We start from the raw sequence: 19,939 nt of genomic DNA, 5'->3' as shown, positions 1-19,939 counted from the left end.
TGGACATAGACTACAGGTTAACATGCATGTGGTGCTAATAAAAATGTCACACTTATGCATTGTAACTAGCAATACACTAAGAGTAGTCTATGAATACATGCTGAATCAAACCCTATATGCACTCTCACTAGGAGAACATACTACCAAGTTCCATTCGAGATTGCTAAACTATACAAGACACATCCCATGCTCACGAGGATAGGATTGAGACTTCCAAATCGAGCTATCCCCAAAGTTGGTTCCTAGTTTTTACACAAGGAACATTCCTTGGCAGTGTATTACACATTGTACCCTAGAAAAACACTTTTTATGCAAATGATGTGTGCCAAACATACTCAATGTATTACATCCACATGACTCCATAGTTTCACATTTCACATACTCTTCATATCACATTACTCATCATTCACATTCATATATTCATATATAGATATCAATTCACATATACATCAACATCTCAATATAAAATTACAACATGGAATTTAATAAAAAGAGTAATAGGGAATTCTCATGTTGGATGATGCCTAACAACACACACCACTTGCTCGATGAAGTCTTCCAAAGACCCTTATCGGCCTCTATTTGAACCACATCCAACACGATAGAGCTCCCACCCAATGAAAACACAATAGAGAGTCCTTACAACATCCATACCAAACGAGAGTCAGCTCATACCCAGCAAAACTATCACAAGGAACCCCTTGGAACTTTCACGCCTGATGAGGGTCATCCCACGTCCAATGTGAGAGACTCCAAGAGAAAACTTTGTTCTTGACCTAGATGATGCCCGACATTCCCTAAGTAGTTCTCGACACCTTATAAAAAACCATAAGCACAACAGAAAAATGGAGAATTATTAGTCATGCACCAATCACCAAAACACATAATTCAATTCGTAAACATGTTCTATAGCATACTATTAACACTCCATACTACACAATTTACACATATAAACCAATATATTCACCCAACTATCACGACAAGTTCCCTTGGGGTTTCCCATTGGAACCCATAGGAGCCTCAGATCATGTAATTATAATCCAAAGCATATAATTAATCATACATTCAAATAATTCATGTCATTAGGAACACGTAAGAAGAACAAAAAACAAAATATAAGCATTTGGGGGAAAATCCCTCATATATAGGCATACAACACACATAGGTTGGAGCCAATCTCGCATATATGGCCTCTCCCCAAGCAGTTAAAGCACTTAATGCTACTAATCCTAGATCTAGTGTTCGAGGATTCTTTCTCTTCATAAGACTTCTTCTCTTTCTTTTAAAATGGTTCACCCTCAGGGTAATTCTTGGAAGAATTACCTCTCTTTTGTGGTATTTCTTATGATATGGTGTAGATGCAAAGGAATCCATTCTTGAAAGAAGTTTTTCTCAAAAGTTGTTACTCTACTTGGATGTAAAGTTGGACCAAGTCATTGAAGTACCTATAAGGTAAAGGCTCTACATTATCCCTTATTTCTAGACTTAAACCACTTAAGAATCTAGTAATGGTGGTCCTTTCTTCCCCCTTATCCCAACTTTATCACATAAAGCTCTATTTTCTACTCATATTCCTCAACAATCATATTTCTTTATTAGAGCCTTTGGAGCTTATCCATAAGCTCTCTATCATAATTAGAAGGGATGTGCCCAAGGACGGAGCCAAGGGGGGACCTACGGGTGCCACGGCCCCCCCAACAATTTTAATTTTTTTTATATACATATATATTACTATATGGCACCCCCTATTTTTAATATAAACTCATATTTTTAATATAAACTCATATGTATATTACTATATGGCACCCCCTATATGGCACCCCCAGTATTGAAATCCTGGCTCCGTCCCTGGATGTGCCTTCTCCTCAATGCCCCCTTTAACACATTCAAATATTGAATTGGATAGTCATTGTGGAGTCTTCTTTCACATTTTAAGAAAGTTCATCAATACATGACATACCCTTGAAAGCTAAGAGTAGCCAAGGGAACTTATCACTCTTCATTCCTTTGGTGGTAAGTGAAGAGTTGTTCTACCTTCATTTCCCAATCTAAGTAGACTTCTACATCATTTTTGCTATGAAAGTAAGGGAGATCCAATCTAGATTTCCTCACTCTTTTTTCTTTCTTAAACCAATTTTATTTGAAATTTGTCGGCAATATTCACTCATGATAATAATAAAAAAAAACTTAACAAAAAGGTCATGTAAAGAATGATTAACAATAACTTTTCTTAATAATTACTTATGCCTATTATTGATAAGCTATTAAGTAGAATAACTCAACAAAAACTTAATTTTGAAATAATTCCATTCCTCTTCTTAATCATAATAACATGTGAAGAATAGTCAACAATAATTATTTTAAGATTTAAATATGTTTTTTAGTCCCTCAAATTTAAGACAAATTTATTTTTAGTCTCTCAAATATAAAACTGTTATTTTTAGTCCCTGTAATTTTCAAAAATTTTATTTTAGTCCCCCAAATCACCAATAATATATTTAAAAGTGAATAATTAAGATGATTATGCAATATCAACCAGATTTAATGTGATGTTTTCACTAACAGAAACATCAATAAGTAAATTTTATGTAATAATATTTAATAATTTTTTTAACAAAATTTGAATATAGTGACTAAAATAAAAAATTTTAAATTTAAAAGACAAAAAATAAATATATTTTAAATTTAAAAAACTAAAAACATATTTAAAACTTATTTTGAACATACGTTAATCAAATATCAAATAAGGTCGCATGTAGTTAGACAAAGCCTTATTGTGTAGTGTTTTTTTTTCTTTTCTTTCCTGACCAGTGTAATAATAATAATAATATCCTACAACCAGTAACCACCAACTAAAACGCAAGCGCAGCACAACATGACCAAATAGCTAGAAAGTAACACGGAATCGCAGTTGCATCTACACTCGGCGGCTGTCATCATCCGTGTACAACTCGCGCACACTTTAAAGACATGCTTGAGGCTGCAAAGCGTTTCTACCACCACACAATGCTAAATTTTCAAACTTTTTCCCTTCTATTCACGCTCTTGTTTCTGCTATGGAAGCCTGCCACAGGCAAGAGCGGGTGCACGGATAAGTGTGGACGCGTTCACATTCAATTCCCATTTCACCTCAGAAACAGCAACTTGAACATGAAGCACCGCACCGACTATCCTTCTGGGTTTGATCTGCTGTGCACAGACGCAGGTGAGACTGTGCTGGAGCTTCCTTCTGTTCCAATCAAATTATCTGTCAAAAGCATCGATTACAAGTCACAACAAGTCCAAATCTACGACCCCCAAAATTGCCTTCCCAGACAACTCATAAAACTCGGCAATTCCTCTATTGCGCCTTTTAATTTCCAATCATATGGTGCAAGCAACGTTTCCTTCTTCCGCTGTAACTCCATGACGTGCCCAATTTTGCAACTTTATTTTAGTGACGACTTTATTGATCCTGCCATAATATCTTGCACCAAGGTGAGTGATGTTTTCTCGGTCCAGTGGCAAGTGCTGGATGACTCGAGGAACACCGTTGTTATGGAATGGTCCAACCCTGATTGCAGTTCCTGTGAAGCACGAGGGCAAAATTGTAAATACAAGAATGGTACCCAAGGAGAAACTGAATGTTTCATTTGCCCAACTAACAGGCTTCCAAGATCAACTATTGTACTTATTGCTGCAGGTATGTAATTTCCCTTTGCTTTTTTCTGTTTTTTATTATTTATGATTTGTCTAACAGAAGAAACACCAACAGGGGTAGTAGTTGGTTTGATTCTTTTGGTGCTACTGGTGAAAGCGCTGTTTTATGTTTATGACTATTATAAAACGAAAGGAGAAGACCGGGCTAGGATAGAGAAATTCTTGGAGGATTATAGGGCAATGAAGCCTACAAGATTCACTTATTCCGACATTAAGAGAATCACAAATAGATTTAGTGAAAGTTTAGGAGAAGGAGCTCATGGAGCAGTGTTCAAAGGAATGCTCTCCCGAGAGATTCTCGTTGCTGTGAAGATACTCAACGACACAGTGGGAGATGGGAAGGATTTCATAAACGAAGTGGGAACCATGGGAAAAATTCATCACGTTAACGTTGTTCGCTTGCTTGGATTCTGTGCGGATGGGTTCCACCGTGCTCTCGTCTATGATTTCTTCCCAAATGGGTCACTGCAGAGATTCTTGGCTCCACCTGAGAAACAGGATGTTTTTCTTGGTTGGGAGAAGTTGCAACAAATTGCCTTGGGTGTTGCAAGAGGAATTGAGTATCTCCATCTTGGTTGTGATCATAGAATACTTCACTTTGACATCAATCCTCATAATGTTTTAATTGATGACCACTTCATTCCAAAGCTCACTGATTTTGGACTTGCCAAGTTGTGTCCCAAAAATCAAAGTACAGTGTCTATGACCGCAGCCAGGGGAACCTTGGGCTACATTGCCCCCGAAGTTTTCTCCAGAAACTTTGGTAATGTGTCTTACAAGTCTGACATTTACAGTTATGGGATGTTGTTGTTGGAGATGGTTGGAGGAAGAAAGAATACAAATATGTCACCAGAGGAAAGTTTCCAAGTTCTGTACCCGGAATGGATCCATAATTTGGTAGAAGGTAGAGATGTTCAAGTTACAATTCAGGATGAGGGAGATGTTAAAATTGCCAAGAAACTTGCCATTGTAGGACTTTGGTGCATTCAGTGGAATCCAGTGGACCGTCCATCCATGAAAACTGTGGTGCAAATGCTTGAAGGAGATGGAGAAAAGTTAATAGCACCCCCTACTCCTTTCGACAACACCGTTTCTTCTAGAACAAATACTGTTGTTGCATCAAGACACCATAATTTTGAGTTAGAAATTATTCATGAAATAGAAGAAGAGTAAATAAAGTCTCAATTTTAGGTTTTCATCAAATGTAATCTGTACTGTAGTACTTTATAGAAATCATAACACAAGCTTATTAATTTGCTTGTTTTTTGTTTCTTATCCGAATTGGATAATTGTTTTGACCGACTTGCAACACAAAATGCTTTCTTTTTCTGCTTCCACTTGTAATTGTGTTAAAATACCTTCATGTAGCCTTCATAATGCATTAATTTTTTTACCATTTCTTCATGATGGATCATGAATGCTACCGAATTCGCTGCAACTCATGGGGGGTTTTCATTCCAAGACAGGTAAGTACCGATAACTATAGAGCTTCATGACTCACGAGAATGTCAACTTTCAAATCAATGGAAAAAAATATCACCTCGCAAAAAAAATGGGTAGTCTTTTTTGGTTGAATCTATGTGCTAGCCAGATAAATTAAGTTGATTGACAATTACCAAGTGCATTTTATTTGGGAATCTTAGGACATGAACTGTAGCATATTGTTGTTGGCAAGATAAGGGTGGTAGCTAGCAGAAAAATTAGCAATAATGATAGTATGGGGAGCAATTCATCATGGGCATGGGTTACAACTTACAAGGAAAAGAGATCATTAAGGGATCAAATGAGTGGTAGATGTGATAACCATTGATATATTTTTGGAATCACTGTTGAACGAACATATCTAGATTAGCATACAATTACAAATGTTCAGGACCCGTCTAATATATTATTAGACTTAAAATAAATTTAAAAGTAATTTTTTTAAAATTAATAGAAATATTTTTTTTATAAAAAAATTAAAATATTTTAAAGATTGATCTCAAAAAAATAATTATATTTGTATATCTTTTAAAGATAAATTTTTTTAAGTAAATTTTTAAAAACGTAAAAAGTGACTTTTAAATTATGAAATCTTGAAAAAATTATATAAATATTAATATAACTTTTTTAATAGACACATAAGGTGAAGACTTTGTTAACCTCCTCTTAAACTCAGGCCGCAAATAATATAATATTTATGTAAAATGAAGATAGGCTAGCTCAATAATAGCCACTTCACATGGCATGATAGTATACATATATGATTCACGTTTGCCTTTGGTCATGCCATATGGTTTTTGGGCACTGTTAGCACCATGGAATTGCGCTACAATCAGATTTATTAAAGCATTGAAATGTTAAACGAGAAATGAAGTTGTACATTCAAAATAACTCCGCTAATAAAAGTGTGGCTCAAAAAGCAATTTGAATAGAAAGAATTTATTTAAATATATTGATAAATAAATATTTTTGAGATGCAAAATTACATAAACAAATAAAATGTCTGGCATAACAAATTTGGAGATAGAGTGCATTTTTTTGCCTTTAGGTTTTGTTTGGATGGAATATTTTGTAAATTCAAGAAAAATTTAAATTCTTAATTTAGATAAGGTAATTTAATTTATGTCATAAAAATATTATTTTAAATAAATAAATATTAAAATTTTAAAACTAAGTTCTTTAAAATAAATATTAGCCAATATTTAATAATTTTAAAACAATATTAGACACTATTTAATATTTTTTGAAAAACTAATATTTAATAATTAAAAATTTATTTATATTTTTCATGTCAATGTTGAAAAATAGGATAAAGAAGCTAGTAGGTGAAATAAAAAGAGAAAAGAAAATCAGAGAGAGAGGTAAAGATGAAGGATAAATAGATAATATATATATATATATATATATATATATATATATATATAAGTGAAATAAGAAAAAAAATATGAAAAATTTCAAATTCTATATATTTTTTTTGGAAGAATTTTGAAATTCTATAGTTTTAAAGAATTTAAAAAATATTTTAATATTAAATTCTTTAAAAATTATTCATTCAAACAAAACATTTAATTCCAAAACGTTTGAAATTTTCTTAAGAAAAATGAATAACCCCTTTAAAATGTTTCATACAAACACACTATTAATGTATTTTAATAAATTCATCTAAATATTTTGTCATTGAAATAAATTGTGTCAATTTTACTCCACCATAAGTTGTGATTGTGTGAATGTGATTAAATAATGAATAAAAGATATGATATATGTAATAAATTACACTAGCAACAAAAAAATAGATATTTTTTTTATAACCATGATATTGGTGTGAAGTATTCACAACTAAAAGTAGTGAGCTCACACAAATATTCTCTTGGATTCAAGATCAGGACAACTTAGTCACAAGACACAAGTTACTACCATTTGTGACTAATAATGAAGAAAGATAGAGTTAGAAAATACTATTAAGTAATTAACTTGTATTCTAACGATCGTACTATTACAATTCAAATCCTTCCAACACTAACAAGTATGAAATGTACTATCAAAATAAACAAGGACCAATCTATGACACTAATCCAATAGTTTCTAACACCATGATGCATTACAACTCTAACTTAATAAATTATCATTACCAAACTTAAATTGTGGATATTATGTTGGTCAAATAGTATTTGGGGGTTCATCAGGCTAAGTATCTGAGTTGGTGATATCACTCCATGATGTTTGGTCGGAGCTTATTATGGCATTAGGCACAGATACTTCATGTGGATAAAAAGATGGCCTTGAAGGCATTATAAGGTTTTCAATTTTTCCTTCAAGCATCTCTACTACCTTATTCATCGAAGGACGATCCTTAGGTTTCAATTGAATGCACCAAAGTGCAACTATAAACATCTTTTTGGCTAGAATCTTATCCTCCCCTGAAACATCTTCTATGTCAATATCTTTTTCTTCTTTAAATTGATCATAAATCCATAATGGGAAGTAATGTTGACTTGAATGCTCTGCATGAGGATTAGAGTTCTTCCTCTTACTCACCATTTCCATCAAAAGCATACCAAAACTATAAATATCAGCCTTATAGGATACTCCTCCAACATTTTTGTAGAACAATTCTGGAGCCATGTAACCTAAAGTTCCTCTTGCATCGGTCAAAGTGACAATGCTATTATTTATGGGATACAACCTTGCAAGTCCAAAATCTGAAATCTTTGGAATGAAGCTATCATCTAGAAGAATATTATGAGGCTTGATATCAAAATGTAAAATTTGCACATCACAACCTTGATGTAGATATGCAATCCCATGAGCTACTCTTAAACAAATTTCATATGTTTTCTCATAACTTAAAGAGACGTTTCTTTCTTTAGAGAAAATATATTTATCCAATGAACCATTATGCATGTATTCATAAACCAAAGCATGTTTTTTTCCTTCAACACAATATCCAATAAGACGTACCACATTGGTGTGATGTATTCTTCCAATAGTAGCCACTTCACTAATAAAGTCTTGTCCATTAGCTTTGGATTTGTTCAACATCTTTATTGCTACATCTGAACCACTTCGAAGCTTTCCTTTGTATACAGAGCCAAAACCTCCTTGACCCAATTTCACTTTGAAGCCTCTAGTCATTTTCTTGATTTCTTTGTATTCATACCTAATGGGACTTATATTGTTGTCTAGCAAAAAACTTTCAATATTATTATACATTGATAAATGTCGTCGTTGCCACTTATAGAACAATAGCCCAAGCAGAAGTGCAACACCAAATAAATATCTAATTGCAATGAATACTGAAAAAATATTTCGTCCAATGAATACAGCTTCATCAAAGTATTGTTGTCCAACTGGGTCGTTCAATTGTTTCGTACTAAATGTTAATCTACTCAATAGTCCTGTGTGGAAAATTTCATCAAAAGAGTCGATAAATAATTAAAGTATGCTTTTGTATAATTAATAATTTTGTTCAAAATATGAAATAAGTTAACAATTATTATGACGTAAACTAGTAATGAGATGATATATAAAATGTATTACCGATTATAATGCCTTTAAGATAACCTGCAAAAGAAAGAAGGGGAATTATAAAAAACATACTAAAAACATCAAAGAAAAGAACCAGTTGATCAGTTGACTGAGAACCAATCTAGTGACTATAGTTTGTTAGCTAAAAAAAGGTGCATTTCAGAACCACTGCGAATTGGTTCAAAATCTAAAAAATTTGCAAAAAAAAAAAAAAAAAAACTAGTGGAAAAAATCATCAGTTTGAAATGATACTGTTAATTTTTTAAAAACAATTGTGCAAAATGTTTTTATAATAAATAAAAATCATATTTAATAAAGACTACTAATTTGAATAAATTATTTTATATATTATTTTTAAGAACTTTATTATAAAGATAATTTATATTAATTTTATAATTTTTAATATCTTGATATTTTATAATTTTATATTATATTATTTGACGTATTTATTTTAGATGTAAACTTGTTTTTGTTAATAGATATTGTTGTATTTTATTAAAGTTTAATCATAAATATTACATTTAGATTTTTTTTGAAGTTGAATTTAAACAAAGAAACAAAAGGGAAAAAAAAAAAAAACTAGACACTTAATTGTTGTTCACCACATGCAACAACACGGAATATTCATTAGACTTGTAGGAGCTTCAAAAACTATTACTAGTCTTATGTTTGACGTTGCACCTGTTTTGATGAGGAATTCCACTGCCATGTTGCCCTCTCGAAGCACACATGTGATAAATTGCACTACCAGCCACGACCCATCAGCCTTCGAATGCATCATTAAGTTTTAGTTGGTTGTTGAGATGTTTTTCATATGATTACATGTTCTTCTAATTAAATAAGAAAGGTTGTAAAATATGTATTTATCGTCTAGTTTGGTTAAGCCAAGCTGATCTCATGTCCAACATGGATGAGTCGAGTTGGGCACAAGTTTTTCCGTATTGGACTCTCCAACCATTAGAGCTTCAAGGGAAAACTCTAAGCGATTCATCTCTAAAGACTATAAGAGTATCTTTACACCACATATCTCTCAAAATTAGGGATCACATTATTAAGAATAATAACTATACTTATCAACAAGAATATCTCCAAAAAATTATGCAAATTATCCCCTAAAATCATGCAACATTATCTCTAACCTTAAAGATAAGATCAATTATCTTTATATGAGACACCTATATATGAGAACCCTATATATGGGACACCATATATCATTCTAACCATAATTCTATACTTAACCTAAATCCCCCTCTAACTTTAGCTTGAGATTAGCTTTCAAGGTGCCCCCCACCGTCGACATTGAAGCATGAAGGGTATCACCCTCATCACCACTGTACTTGCGAAACTCGGTAAGAACATTTGATACCCACCATAGGCCAAATTAAAACCATTCTCTAGTCACACATGATTTCCACTTGAAACTAGATAATGAGCAACAACATGACAATGAACTCTACTACAGCCAACCCCTCAATTCATTCCTGACACCTGTAGTGCCACTTGTGGCATTAATGGCATTGCCTACCACCACAACTATGCAACCCATTGCATCATCCAACTTAATTTGAACTCTTAGAACACATAGAGGCCACGTAGAAGTGCAATGAGGAAGCCTTGATTGCTTTCCACCAACATGAGGTTGATCATGCTTAGTATGATCACGGGTTTCGAGCTTTATGACAAGAGACCAACAACATTTTCAAAATGATTAGTGTCTTAACAATGGAGGAATACACAACCTCCCAAACTATGAGAGACACACATTGTGCAAGGTTTCTAGCTCAACTAGGAGGTCCAAGCTCATCCTCGAATCACACCAATGCAATTCTTAGTAGAACATCATGGTCATCCCTTCACCAATGACATGATTGATGTGTTGCTTCCTTGGGGATGGAGACACATTACCATGAAAGCATATGATGGGTTATTGTGCCTAGACAAGTATCCCACTTCCAATAAGACTAGGATGCACTTGTACACCCTGAATAAAGTAGGCTTTTGCAAAATATTCCTGACAACACTTGAGGGCCTTGCCTTGTTGCGCTATACTCGTTTACCCCTATTGAGTATACTAGTTACACCATTTTGACGCAACAGTTCAGAGTGTGTTTCACCACTAACCGACCTTGTGAAACATCAACTTTAGTATTACTCAACCTTAGACAGAAAGACCATGAGTCACTTTGAGCCTTCATGGGGAGATCCTTAGCCATAGCCAACAAAATATAAGACCTTCATCTTCAAGTCACCTTTAACATTGTGTTGAGTGCGAGACTTTTCTCCAATGAGTTGTATAAAATTAAAGTTTAAACCTAGGTTTTCATAGACTTTTTTATAGGTCAACCTTTTTAAAAGTTTGTCCTTACCTATTAACCTATTTTATATTAGCAATGTTAAATAGAAAAATAATTTTAGTTTTAAATAAGTCAACAAATTTGTTTTTAAATATGTGTATAAGTCTTGTTTTACTTTGCTTTATTAAAAAAATTAGTTTATTACGTTATTATTAAAATTTAGATTTAAAAAATAGCTAACATAAGAGAACAAGTTACATGTACACTAATTAACATGCACTTATGCATAAGTTGCCTGGTGAAAAGGGATAATCTTATGAAAACAAATTTTTCTAAATATTTTTTATTTTTCATTTGAAATATTCTAAATAACCTAACATGTAGGAAAAGAGCACGCAAAGATACCGTTGTTAAAGTTTCTATTTTTGATCTCCTATCAATAACAAATGTTAAACGTTATAAAAAGTGGGATTTTGCAGCTATTATTGAAAATGAAAATGAGTTTGAAGCCGAACCAAAAGATTTTCTTCCTCATGTGTCTAAGGAAGCTAAATCTATGGCAACTAGGGAGTGCAAGGGCCAGGTTCCTGTCTATTATTTAGATCAAAATGCAATATATGAGCCTAGCTTGGATGATCTTGTTGATTCCTATCAAGCTCACCTGAATTTTGTCAATTTTTCACCTTTAGTTCATCAATACTTTAACATCCTAGCTACTATGGTTTTGTTTGGAAAGATGTGTGTTAATCTTCTCAAAAGGATAAAAGTCAGAAGCCTAAAAAATTGTCGGTATCTAAGCCTAGAACTAGATCAAAGGCAGCAAAATTATCTAAGTTTTCCTGATTTGCGGGTTGTTATTCCTGGATGATCTGTTGACTTTTTCGTTTGTAGTTGTTTGTAGCAGATTTGTTATTGTCCAAAACAAGAGTGCGTAGGTGGTGGTTTTGGTGGCTGTAATTTGGTTTGGAAGATGCAATTGTTTTTGCTGTGCTGGAGTTATTGCTGCTTGGATAGTTTTGGATTCCTATTTCTTTGTGATAGGTATCAGCTACATTTGTTAATTGTTGTATGGTGCTGCAGCAGCCTTCTTTTTTGTCTTAGCTTAGGCTTTTGGCTTAGTTGTTTAGTGATATGATTGTATTGTTTATCTTTAGTTTCTTTTGTTTTTGTTTTGATTGTGGATTTGATATAATCACCTCACGTGTATTTTTCGTATTTTTTTTTAATATTAGTCCTTACATTGTGTAGTGATACTATTAAACATCTATCTTTCTTCAAAATAAAGTGTAGTATAAATATAAAAAAAAAAAAAAAGTATTATAATCTTAGTTTTTCTACTAAAAAAATATTTCTTTTATTATATTAATAATTAATAATATAATATGTATATTAATTTTTATTATATTATATTATGTAGATAAATAAATCTATATGATGTATCACACTTTTATATAAATCTAAATCTAATATCTTTATATAAATAGACTTTTATAAAATTTTAAATCTAAACTTTTTATTAAATATGTCAATTAAATTAGATTATAAAATTTAAATATTTCATAGCATAGGTCTTTAAAGTCTTTATTTAAAGTATAATTTATTCTCATTCCTAATAATTAGAATTATGATAGTATATATAGATCATTAAATTCAAATTTAATGGATATAATTCTGATAGAAGAAAAAAAAAAAAGAACAATTAAGAGAAAATGTTGTTTTGGTCTTATTCCCAATTTTGTTTTCTTATCGGTGTAGTTATCCCCAATTTAAGTGGTGGTACCTAATCCCCCTTACAAGAAAATAAAGAAAAAAATCTCTACAGAGAATCTAACGAGAGAAACGGGAAGGCGAGCTTACCTCGTATATATCCAAGAACCTGTGATGCAATTCCTACAATACGGAGAGAGAAAATATTAAGCGTTTAATGTAATCGTCAATAACAAGTTACTAATTAATTAGATAAATGAAAAGTTGGATTAGATAAAAAAAAATTCAACAATTTTATAAATTTAAAAAATAACACTAAAAACACTCTTTTACAATATAACAAGTAAATAAATTGTGGAAATTATAATAATAGTTTCTTTTAAAACTTCCACAAATGTAACCATGGCATAAAGAATATGAAGAAAAAGAAAACATGTAGAGTATGCAATATGCATAATAAATAAAGATGTGTAATTAGTGGAGAAGACAGAAGAATTGGCACGCACCGCACTTGGTTGTGGTATGATAGACGTAGTGGCAGTAACGCTGTCCCAGGGGGTCACATTCAACTTGCCATGTGGTTTCATTAAGAGAGCATCCGATACCTTTTCCGCAAAGATCCCTACAAGTAACTGGGATCAACCAAGACAAAGAAAATCCCTCCAGAAGCCCCTTGTGAATATCAATCAGCATAGGAAAAGTTCCTGTTGTTCTCTGAAACTGAACCCAACATCCACTCGTTTGCAAAAGTGGCCACCTTCAGATGGCACCCGACCTTAATGTCCCCCATCGTAAATTCATTCCAAAAAGATGCAAGAACGACATATATATGCCCTCCGTAATCACAAAGACCCGTTTCCATTTCCACATATCGAGGGTCATCACCCACTGGATTTAAGAAATAGCGAGGAATGGGGCAACCAGTGTCCTCCACAACACCAGCATCAGTTAATTGGATTTCGTATCTCGCGTAATTGATATCCTGCACATGCTATTTCCCTGAAAACAGAGTAAACATTGTCACGTTGTTCACGCAATCTAACTCATACTTTTGGAGGCCGCAACCACGTGCATCGCCTTTCAGTCGAAATGGATATGTTATGTTGCTAATTTTGCCGCATGAAGAAGGAACACAAGATGGGTCATGCTTGGCGCTGCATGTTGATATTTGTTGAAATAGCACAAAAATGATAACCACAATGCCAACCATTGTTTGCGCACAGCGGTAGAAAGAAGGGAAGACAATCATTCTTTACTATGCTCTTCTATGTGAAGAAATTATAGTTAAATAGTTCTTCAATAAGAGCTAGCTGCATGCTGGACCACTCTTTGAATGTTGTTCCGTGTTGAACTAATCAAGGGTCGGGCCCTTCGGTTCCTTTCTTTCTTTTTATTTATTAATTTTACGTTAAAAATGAAGTCAACTGTAAAATAAAATTCCGCCTTTTTTAATACGGCACGAAATGCAGTTGAAAATTCAACGACATTGATGTTTAGTGATTCATTTTCACTAGTAGTGGGCCTGCTTCGAATTATTGAGTGGGGGCCTTCATCGTTCTGACACGGAATCATGGGACTCTGTTTCTAGGTAGATTCGTAGAAAAGGTTATTGTTTTTCGGTATCAAACCAATCCGTTAAGGTGCATCACCTGAAATGTGGTTTGCCAATACACCATCACTTTAACTACTTGTCTTTGTGGTGCACAGCTGCGGAAAGAAGATAAGACAATCATTGCTACCTGCTTGTATGTGGGGAACATATTGACGAATTCTACTTTGAATAACATACTCATATGGTTCTCTTAGGCTTTGAGTTTTGTTTTGTTTTTTTTTTTTTTTTTTATATTTTGAATATCAAATTTGCTGTGTTTGTACTTTCTTGATAAGAAATCTGTTTTATATAAAAAAAGAAAAAAGAAAATAGGCAATATGTAATATGTTTTGGTGAATATATAATAAGCAAAAGTGGGTGAAAATCATTATTTTTAGAAGATAATACAACTACGTTAACTATTTTTTCTCGTAATCTTGTACTTCATGACTTTCGAGTCATTGAAAAATGTTTATATATGTAGTAAAATGTAAGTGCACATCAGAATCCTCACTACATAAGTTGTCTTGCTCAAATTTGTTCTTCTCTTCCTACCTATCTGATTTCATTTTTAACATGGTATTAAGAGTTTTATTGATCTTTAAGGGTTTGTGAGGGAGAGAATAAAAATTATGAGAAACAAAGTTTGGGTGTGAGAGAAAATCAGTAAGGAAACCCACTCAAAAAACTTTCAATCAAATGCTTCTTGTAGCAATTTGTTAAGTCAAAAGATGATTTTAGATCCCTCATTTTTTATAAGGTTTAATGATAACAAACATTATGTCTTTAGGTAAGAAAATGCTTTCAAAAAGTTGATATTTTATAATTTGTAAGACGAAGTAGCATTTGTAAGACGAAGCAAATCAGATGAAACATACAATTATTCTTAACGTCCATTATTTATTATGAGTGGCATTTTTAAATTTTCAAATGAATGCTTTCTACTTTAACATATCAAAAGTTGTTGTCTTGGACTCACATTTTGTTAAAAGTGTATAAAAACATGTAGAACATCAAAACAAAAGACAAATATCCCAAATTTCATAGAAAAGACACAAAAAAGGACTACATCCTCATTGCATACTGACTTTGCTTCCTGTTGTTCCCATTTTGCTATTTTGCATCGATAAGTAACTTGATCTATCAAAGATAAGGAGTACATTTAGATGAAAGACATTAATTGAAGCATTTAATGCACCAACAGATACTTCCTCTCTCTAGATTAGACAAAAGAGTAAGACGATATAAAAAGTTGCAATTGTTATCTCTTTCAAAGCTACGATATAAAAAGCTCTAGAACTCAAGAGAAAAAGAAGTGATACAAAGAGAAGATTTTGACATATAGAGAAAATATACAACTCATAGAAAATCTACTTCAAGAGTTTTCTTGTACTTAAACATTTGTTCACATCTAAAAGAGACGACAACTACGACTTTGTAATACCTTTGTAACCATTGTTATAGGGTAGAGCTTGAAAATGTTTGATTGTAAAAAAAAATACTTGGGGTTAAGGCTAGAGAGGTTTATTTGTAAAAAAAATACTTGGGTAGTAGCTTGAGGAGGTCAGTCAAAGAGCACTTATTTGAGTCAGAAATGGTTTGGTAAAAAAATACTTGTAACTTTGTTAAAAGTTAGTAGAACTCAATCTAATTAAATTGAAAATTGGATGTAGCCTCTATGGTTGAGGTGAACCAGTGTAAAAACTTCATGTGTTCTTTGTTCACTCGTATTAATCCTTTGTCTGTTATAGATACTACTTCACGTACTTGCAAATGTGCAACTTTTTTATATGCGCTGTTCAAGCTCGATTCGAGTTTGACATTAATAGTTTTTTTAGCTCGAACTCGACTCGATTTAAGCTCGTTAATAACTTGATTGAACTCATTAGCTTGAATCATATGAATGAATAGTCAATTTTTTTTAAATCTTATGCATTTCAAATTTTCAATTTATTAATATATTTGACTCATTTTAGACAAAATGATTTTTAAATTCTTTAGAGAGTCAAAACATAACTTATTATATTAGCTTTGCAAGGTGACAAAGTATGATTGTAAAGAAAAATAATTACAACCAAAGTCTATATAAATAAAAACTAATTCACCTTACTAAAATCATAGAAAACCTAATCTATAATCATGAAACTCTAAGATGCCCGATTCTCTTATTATTATTATTAACTTATAACTAACTTTTCAAGGTTCTTTTAAACTTTAACAAGCATGAAAATTTAATAGAAAGTAAATTATATAAAATCATATATTTATATTCTTAACTGATTCATAAATCAAGTGAGCATAACTATACACAATCATTTATTTATCGAGTTTAATTTTTAGCTAAAATTTGGCCCATTTAGTTCATAAACTAAGTTAAACAAATTAATTTTATAATCATGAAACTATAAGGTTCCCTATTCTTTTATTATTATTAACTTATAATTAACATTTTAAGGTTCTTTTAAGCTTTAACAAGCATGAATTAAGTAAAGAGTAAATTATATAAATCATATATTTATATGCTTAGCTGATTCATGAATCAAGCAAGCAGAACTATACAGAACTCAAATTTGACTCATTTATTTATCGAATTTAATTTTTAACTAAAATTTGGTCATTTAGTTTATAAACCAAGTTAAACAAGTTAATTCTATAATCATGAAACTTTAAGGTATCCTATTCTTTTATTATTAATAACTTATAACTAAATTTTTAAGGTTCTTTTAAGCTTTAATAAGCAAGAATTAAATTGAAAGTCAATTATATAAATTATATATTTATATGCTATTTGATTCATGAACCAAGCAAATAAAATTATACACCACTCAAATTCGACTCATTTATTTATCAAATTTAAATTTTAACTCAAATTTAACTTATCTAATTCATGAATTAAGTTAAACAAATTAATTATTGAATCGAATTTTAAATTATATTTAAATTGGTTTACTTCATTATCACCGAATAATGCTAGTCAATTATCTTAACTTGCTTACATAGATATGTTTATACAACTAATGTCTTAAAGCATTGCTAATCAATTTATAAGCCTAGTAAATTCTTTTACCTAAAAAAAAAAAAAAAGTAAGGCTAGTAAATTGATCGCTAATGAAAAAATCCGTTGATTTAAATGGTGAAATCTCGTGAGTCGTTTGCATAGCGTCCATAATAAAAGAAATGGTAAAATGCATTGGTCAATACTATTTTATTTCCGCTGGAAGGATCATTATTTAGTTCCAACAATATTTTTGCTTATAATCCTACTTGCCAAAAAATATTACATTTGAGAAAACCTAAAAATGTTTAAACAATGTTACTCTTCTATTTCATGGATAACTTCCAACTCAAAATTTTGATGTGTTGCTGGTACAATGTTTGTTCTAGAAAAAGGAGTTGGAGGTTCAATTAACTCCTCTCCATCCCCTTCAAGCATTTGTACCACAATTTTTATTGAAGGACGATTCACTGGGTTCCACTGAATGCACCAAAGTCCTACAATGGCAAGTTTCTTTGCAATGTTAACATCCCCCTCATCTTCAACATTAATTTGCACGTCTCTGCCTTCAAGCAAATTATGGATCCATTCAGGGTACAAAACTTGGAAACTTTCCTCGGCTGATACATTTGTATTCTTTCTTCCTCCAACCATTTCCAACAGCAACATCCCAAAGCTGTAAATATCAGACTTGTAAGACACATTACCAAAGTTCCTTGAGAAAACTTCAGGGGCAATGTAGCCCAAGGTTCCCCTAGCTGCAGTCATAGACACTGTACTTTGATTTTTGGGACACAACTTTGCAAGTCCAAAATCAGTGATTTTTGGGACCATGTCGTCATCTAGTAAAACATTGTGAGGATTGATGTCAAAGTGAAGTATTCTATGATCACAACCAAGATGGAGATACTCAATTCCTCTTGCAACACCCAAAGCAATTTGTTGCAACTTCTCCCAACCAAGAAAAACATCCTTTTTCTCAGGTGGAGCCAAGAATCTCTGCAGTGACCCATTTGGGAAGAAATCATAGACGAGAGCACGGTGGAACCCATCCGCACAGAATCCAAGCAAGCGAACAACGTTAACGTGATGAATTTTTCCCATGGTTCCCACTTCGTTTATGAAATCCTTCCCATCTCCCACTGTGTCGTTGAGTATCTTCACAGCAACGAGAATCTCTGAGGAGAGCATTCCTTTGAACACTGCTCCATGAGCTCCTTCACCTAAACTTTCACTAAATCCATTTGTGATTCTCTTAACGTCTGTATAAGAGAGTCTCGTAGGCCTCAGTGCCCTATAATCCTCCAAGAATTTCTCTATCCGAGCTTGGTCTTCCTCTTTCTTCGCATAATAGCGATACACGCAAACCAATGCCACGACTAGTAGCATCAAACCCATTATTCCTCCTGTTGGTGGAAAATCATGTTAATCAGACAAAATGAATAACAAAACAGGAACATGGATTAAATTACAGTTACAACATAGGAGATTGCAAACCTGCGGCAATGAGTAAAACATTTGTTAACCCATGAGTGGTATTTGTTAGACAAACGGAACATTCAGTTTCACCGCTGGTTCCATTCTTCCGTTTACATTTCTGGCCTCGTGCTTCACAGTATCTACAATCAGGTTTCAACCATTCCATAGCCACCGACCCGTCATTGTAGGAATACGAATTATACCATTTGGCAGACAAAACATCTTTCACCTTGGTGCAAGATACTAATTCAGGTTGAACAGAGTCCAAGGAGGATTCACTTAGCAAAATAGGGCACGACATTGAATCGCAATTGAAGGAGGAAACGTTAGTCCCGTCAGAACCATAATATGGCTTGGGAAATTGGAATGGAGAAATGGATGCGTTGCCGAGTTTCAAGAGCTGAGCGGAAAGGCAATTTTGCGGCTCATATATTTCAATTCGCTGAGACTCGTAATCAATGTTTCTGACAAACAATTTTATTGGAACAGAAGGAAGCTCCAACATAGTCTCATCTTTTTCGTTACACGACAGTTCAAACCCAGGTGGGTGTTCGGTGGTGTGATTCATGTTGCTGGTTTTGAGATAAAATGGAAACTGAATACGAACCCTTCCACATTTATTCGCGCAGTGGTTCTTGCCTACAACAGGATGCCGTAGGAAAAACACCACAGCCGATAGAAGACACAATTTCTGAAAATTTAGCATTTTGAAATCAGGCCAGAAAATGCTTTGCAGGGTCAGGTTTTTTGGGGGAGAAGAATCGAAGGAATCCAAAGAAAATAAATAATAATTGATTCAATGGAGTGAACATTTGTAATCGATAGAATAAAATTAAGTAAAAAATACAAAGAAATTAGTATTTTAAAATTATATTTATATAAAAATAAATAAATTATTCAATAGTTACAGTTTTATTTTTATTAATTATTTTTAAATATATATTTAAATAATAATATTTCAGTAATTTTGATTTAATTTATTTTTAAGATTTTTACACAAATTCATTCATTAAAAAGTGAAATTAAATTTACTATATAATATCTTTTAAATTGACTTAAATCTTTTTTTAACAAATTTTTTAATTCTTAATTGTTCCCTTTGTTCTTCATTTTCTACATGACAGCAACTCCATGTTGTGATTACTTTCTGAGTTTATGGTCTTATTG

The 19,939-nt window shown here is 32.5% G+C and overlaps 2 protein-coding genes and 1 pseudogene across 3 annotated transcripts; 1 reads left to right on the top strand and 2 right to left on the bottom strand.

The window, feature by feature from the left end:
• The first annotated feature begins 2,810 nt into the window (after positions 1 to 2,810).
• LOC109788302 (rust resistance kinase Lr10) lies at positions 2,811 to 5,036 on the top strand. The gene is made up of 2 exons (XM_020346998.3): positions 2,811 to 3,682; positions 3,755 to 5,036. The coding sequence occupies exons 1-2, from the start codon at positions 2,971 to 2,973 to the stop codon at positions 4,870 to 4,872; spliced, it is 1,830 nt and encodes a 609-aa protein (XP_020202587.2). The 5' UTR covers positions 2,811 to 2,970; the 3' UTR covers positions 4,873 to 5,036.
• A 2,090-nt stretch (positions 5,037 to 7,126) lies between these two features.
• Positions 7,127 to 13,994, bottom strand: LOC109788294 (LEAF RUST 10 DISEASE-RESISTANCE LOCUS RECEPTOR-LIKE PROTEIN KINASE-like 2.1; annotated as a pseudogene). Its single transcript, XR_014429554.1, has 4 exons — positions 13,214 to 13,994; positions 12,858 to 12,890; positions 8,719 to 8,742; positions 7,127 to 8,576 (listed from the first exon to the last, which is right to left on the bottom strand). The product of XR_014429554.1 is annotated as an LEAF RUST 10 DISEASE-RESISTANCE LOCUS RECEPTOR-LIKE PROTEIN KINASE-like 2.1 (transcript).
• Positions 13,995 to 17,484: 3,490 nt separating this feature from the next.
• LOC109788312 (rust resistance kinase Lr10) lies at positions 17,485 to 19,572 on the bottom strand. The gene is made up of 2 exons (XM_020347009.3): positions 18,791 to 19,572; positions 17,485 to 18,699 (listed from the first exon to the last, which is right to left on the bottom strand). The coding sequence occupies exons 1-2, from the start codon at positions 19,476 to 19,478 to the stop codon at positions 17,612 to 17,614; spliced, it is 1,776 nt and encodes a 591-aa protein (XP_020202598.2). The 5' UTR covers positions 19,479 to 19,572; the 3' UTR covers positions 17,485 to 17,611.
• Between the last annotated feature and the right edge of the window lie 367 nt (positions 19,573 to 19,939).

Source organism: Cajanus cajan, chromosome 9, assembly GCF_000230855.2.
Source record: "Cajanus cajan strain Asha chromosome 9, NIPB_CcT2T_4, whole genome shotgun sequence".
In the NCBI taxonomy this organism is placed as follows: domain Eukaryota; kingdom Viridiplantae; phylum Streptophyta; class Magnoliopsida; order Fabales; family Fabaceae; genus Cajanus; species Cajanus cajan.
The sequence above is the reverse complement of the archived record's forward strand: the minus strand, read 5'-3'. Positions and strand labels throughout refer to the sequence as shown.

What these genes read in the sequence shown, in the direction of transcription:
- LOC109788312 (XM_020347009.3), bottom strand. Translation starts at nt 19,478, where the DNA reads ATGCTAAATTTTCAGAAATTGTGTCTTCTATCGGCTGTGGTGTTTTTC. An exon ending in TGTTTTACTCATTGCCGCAG is followed by an intron (nt 18,700 to 18,790) that starts GTTTGCAATCTC and finishes TTCCACCAACAG; the next exon opens with GAGGAATAATGGGTTTGATG.
- LOC109788302 (XM_020346998.3), top strand. Translation starts at nt 2,971, where the DNA reads ATGCTTGAGGCTGCAAAGCGTTTCTACCACCACACAATGCTAAATTTT. An exon ending in TATTGTACTTATTGCTGCAG is followed by an intron (nt 3,683 to 3,754) that starts GTATGTAATTTC and finishes AAACACCAACAG; the next exon opens with GGGTAGTAGTTGGTTTGATT.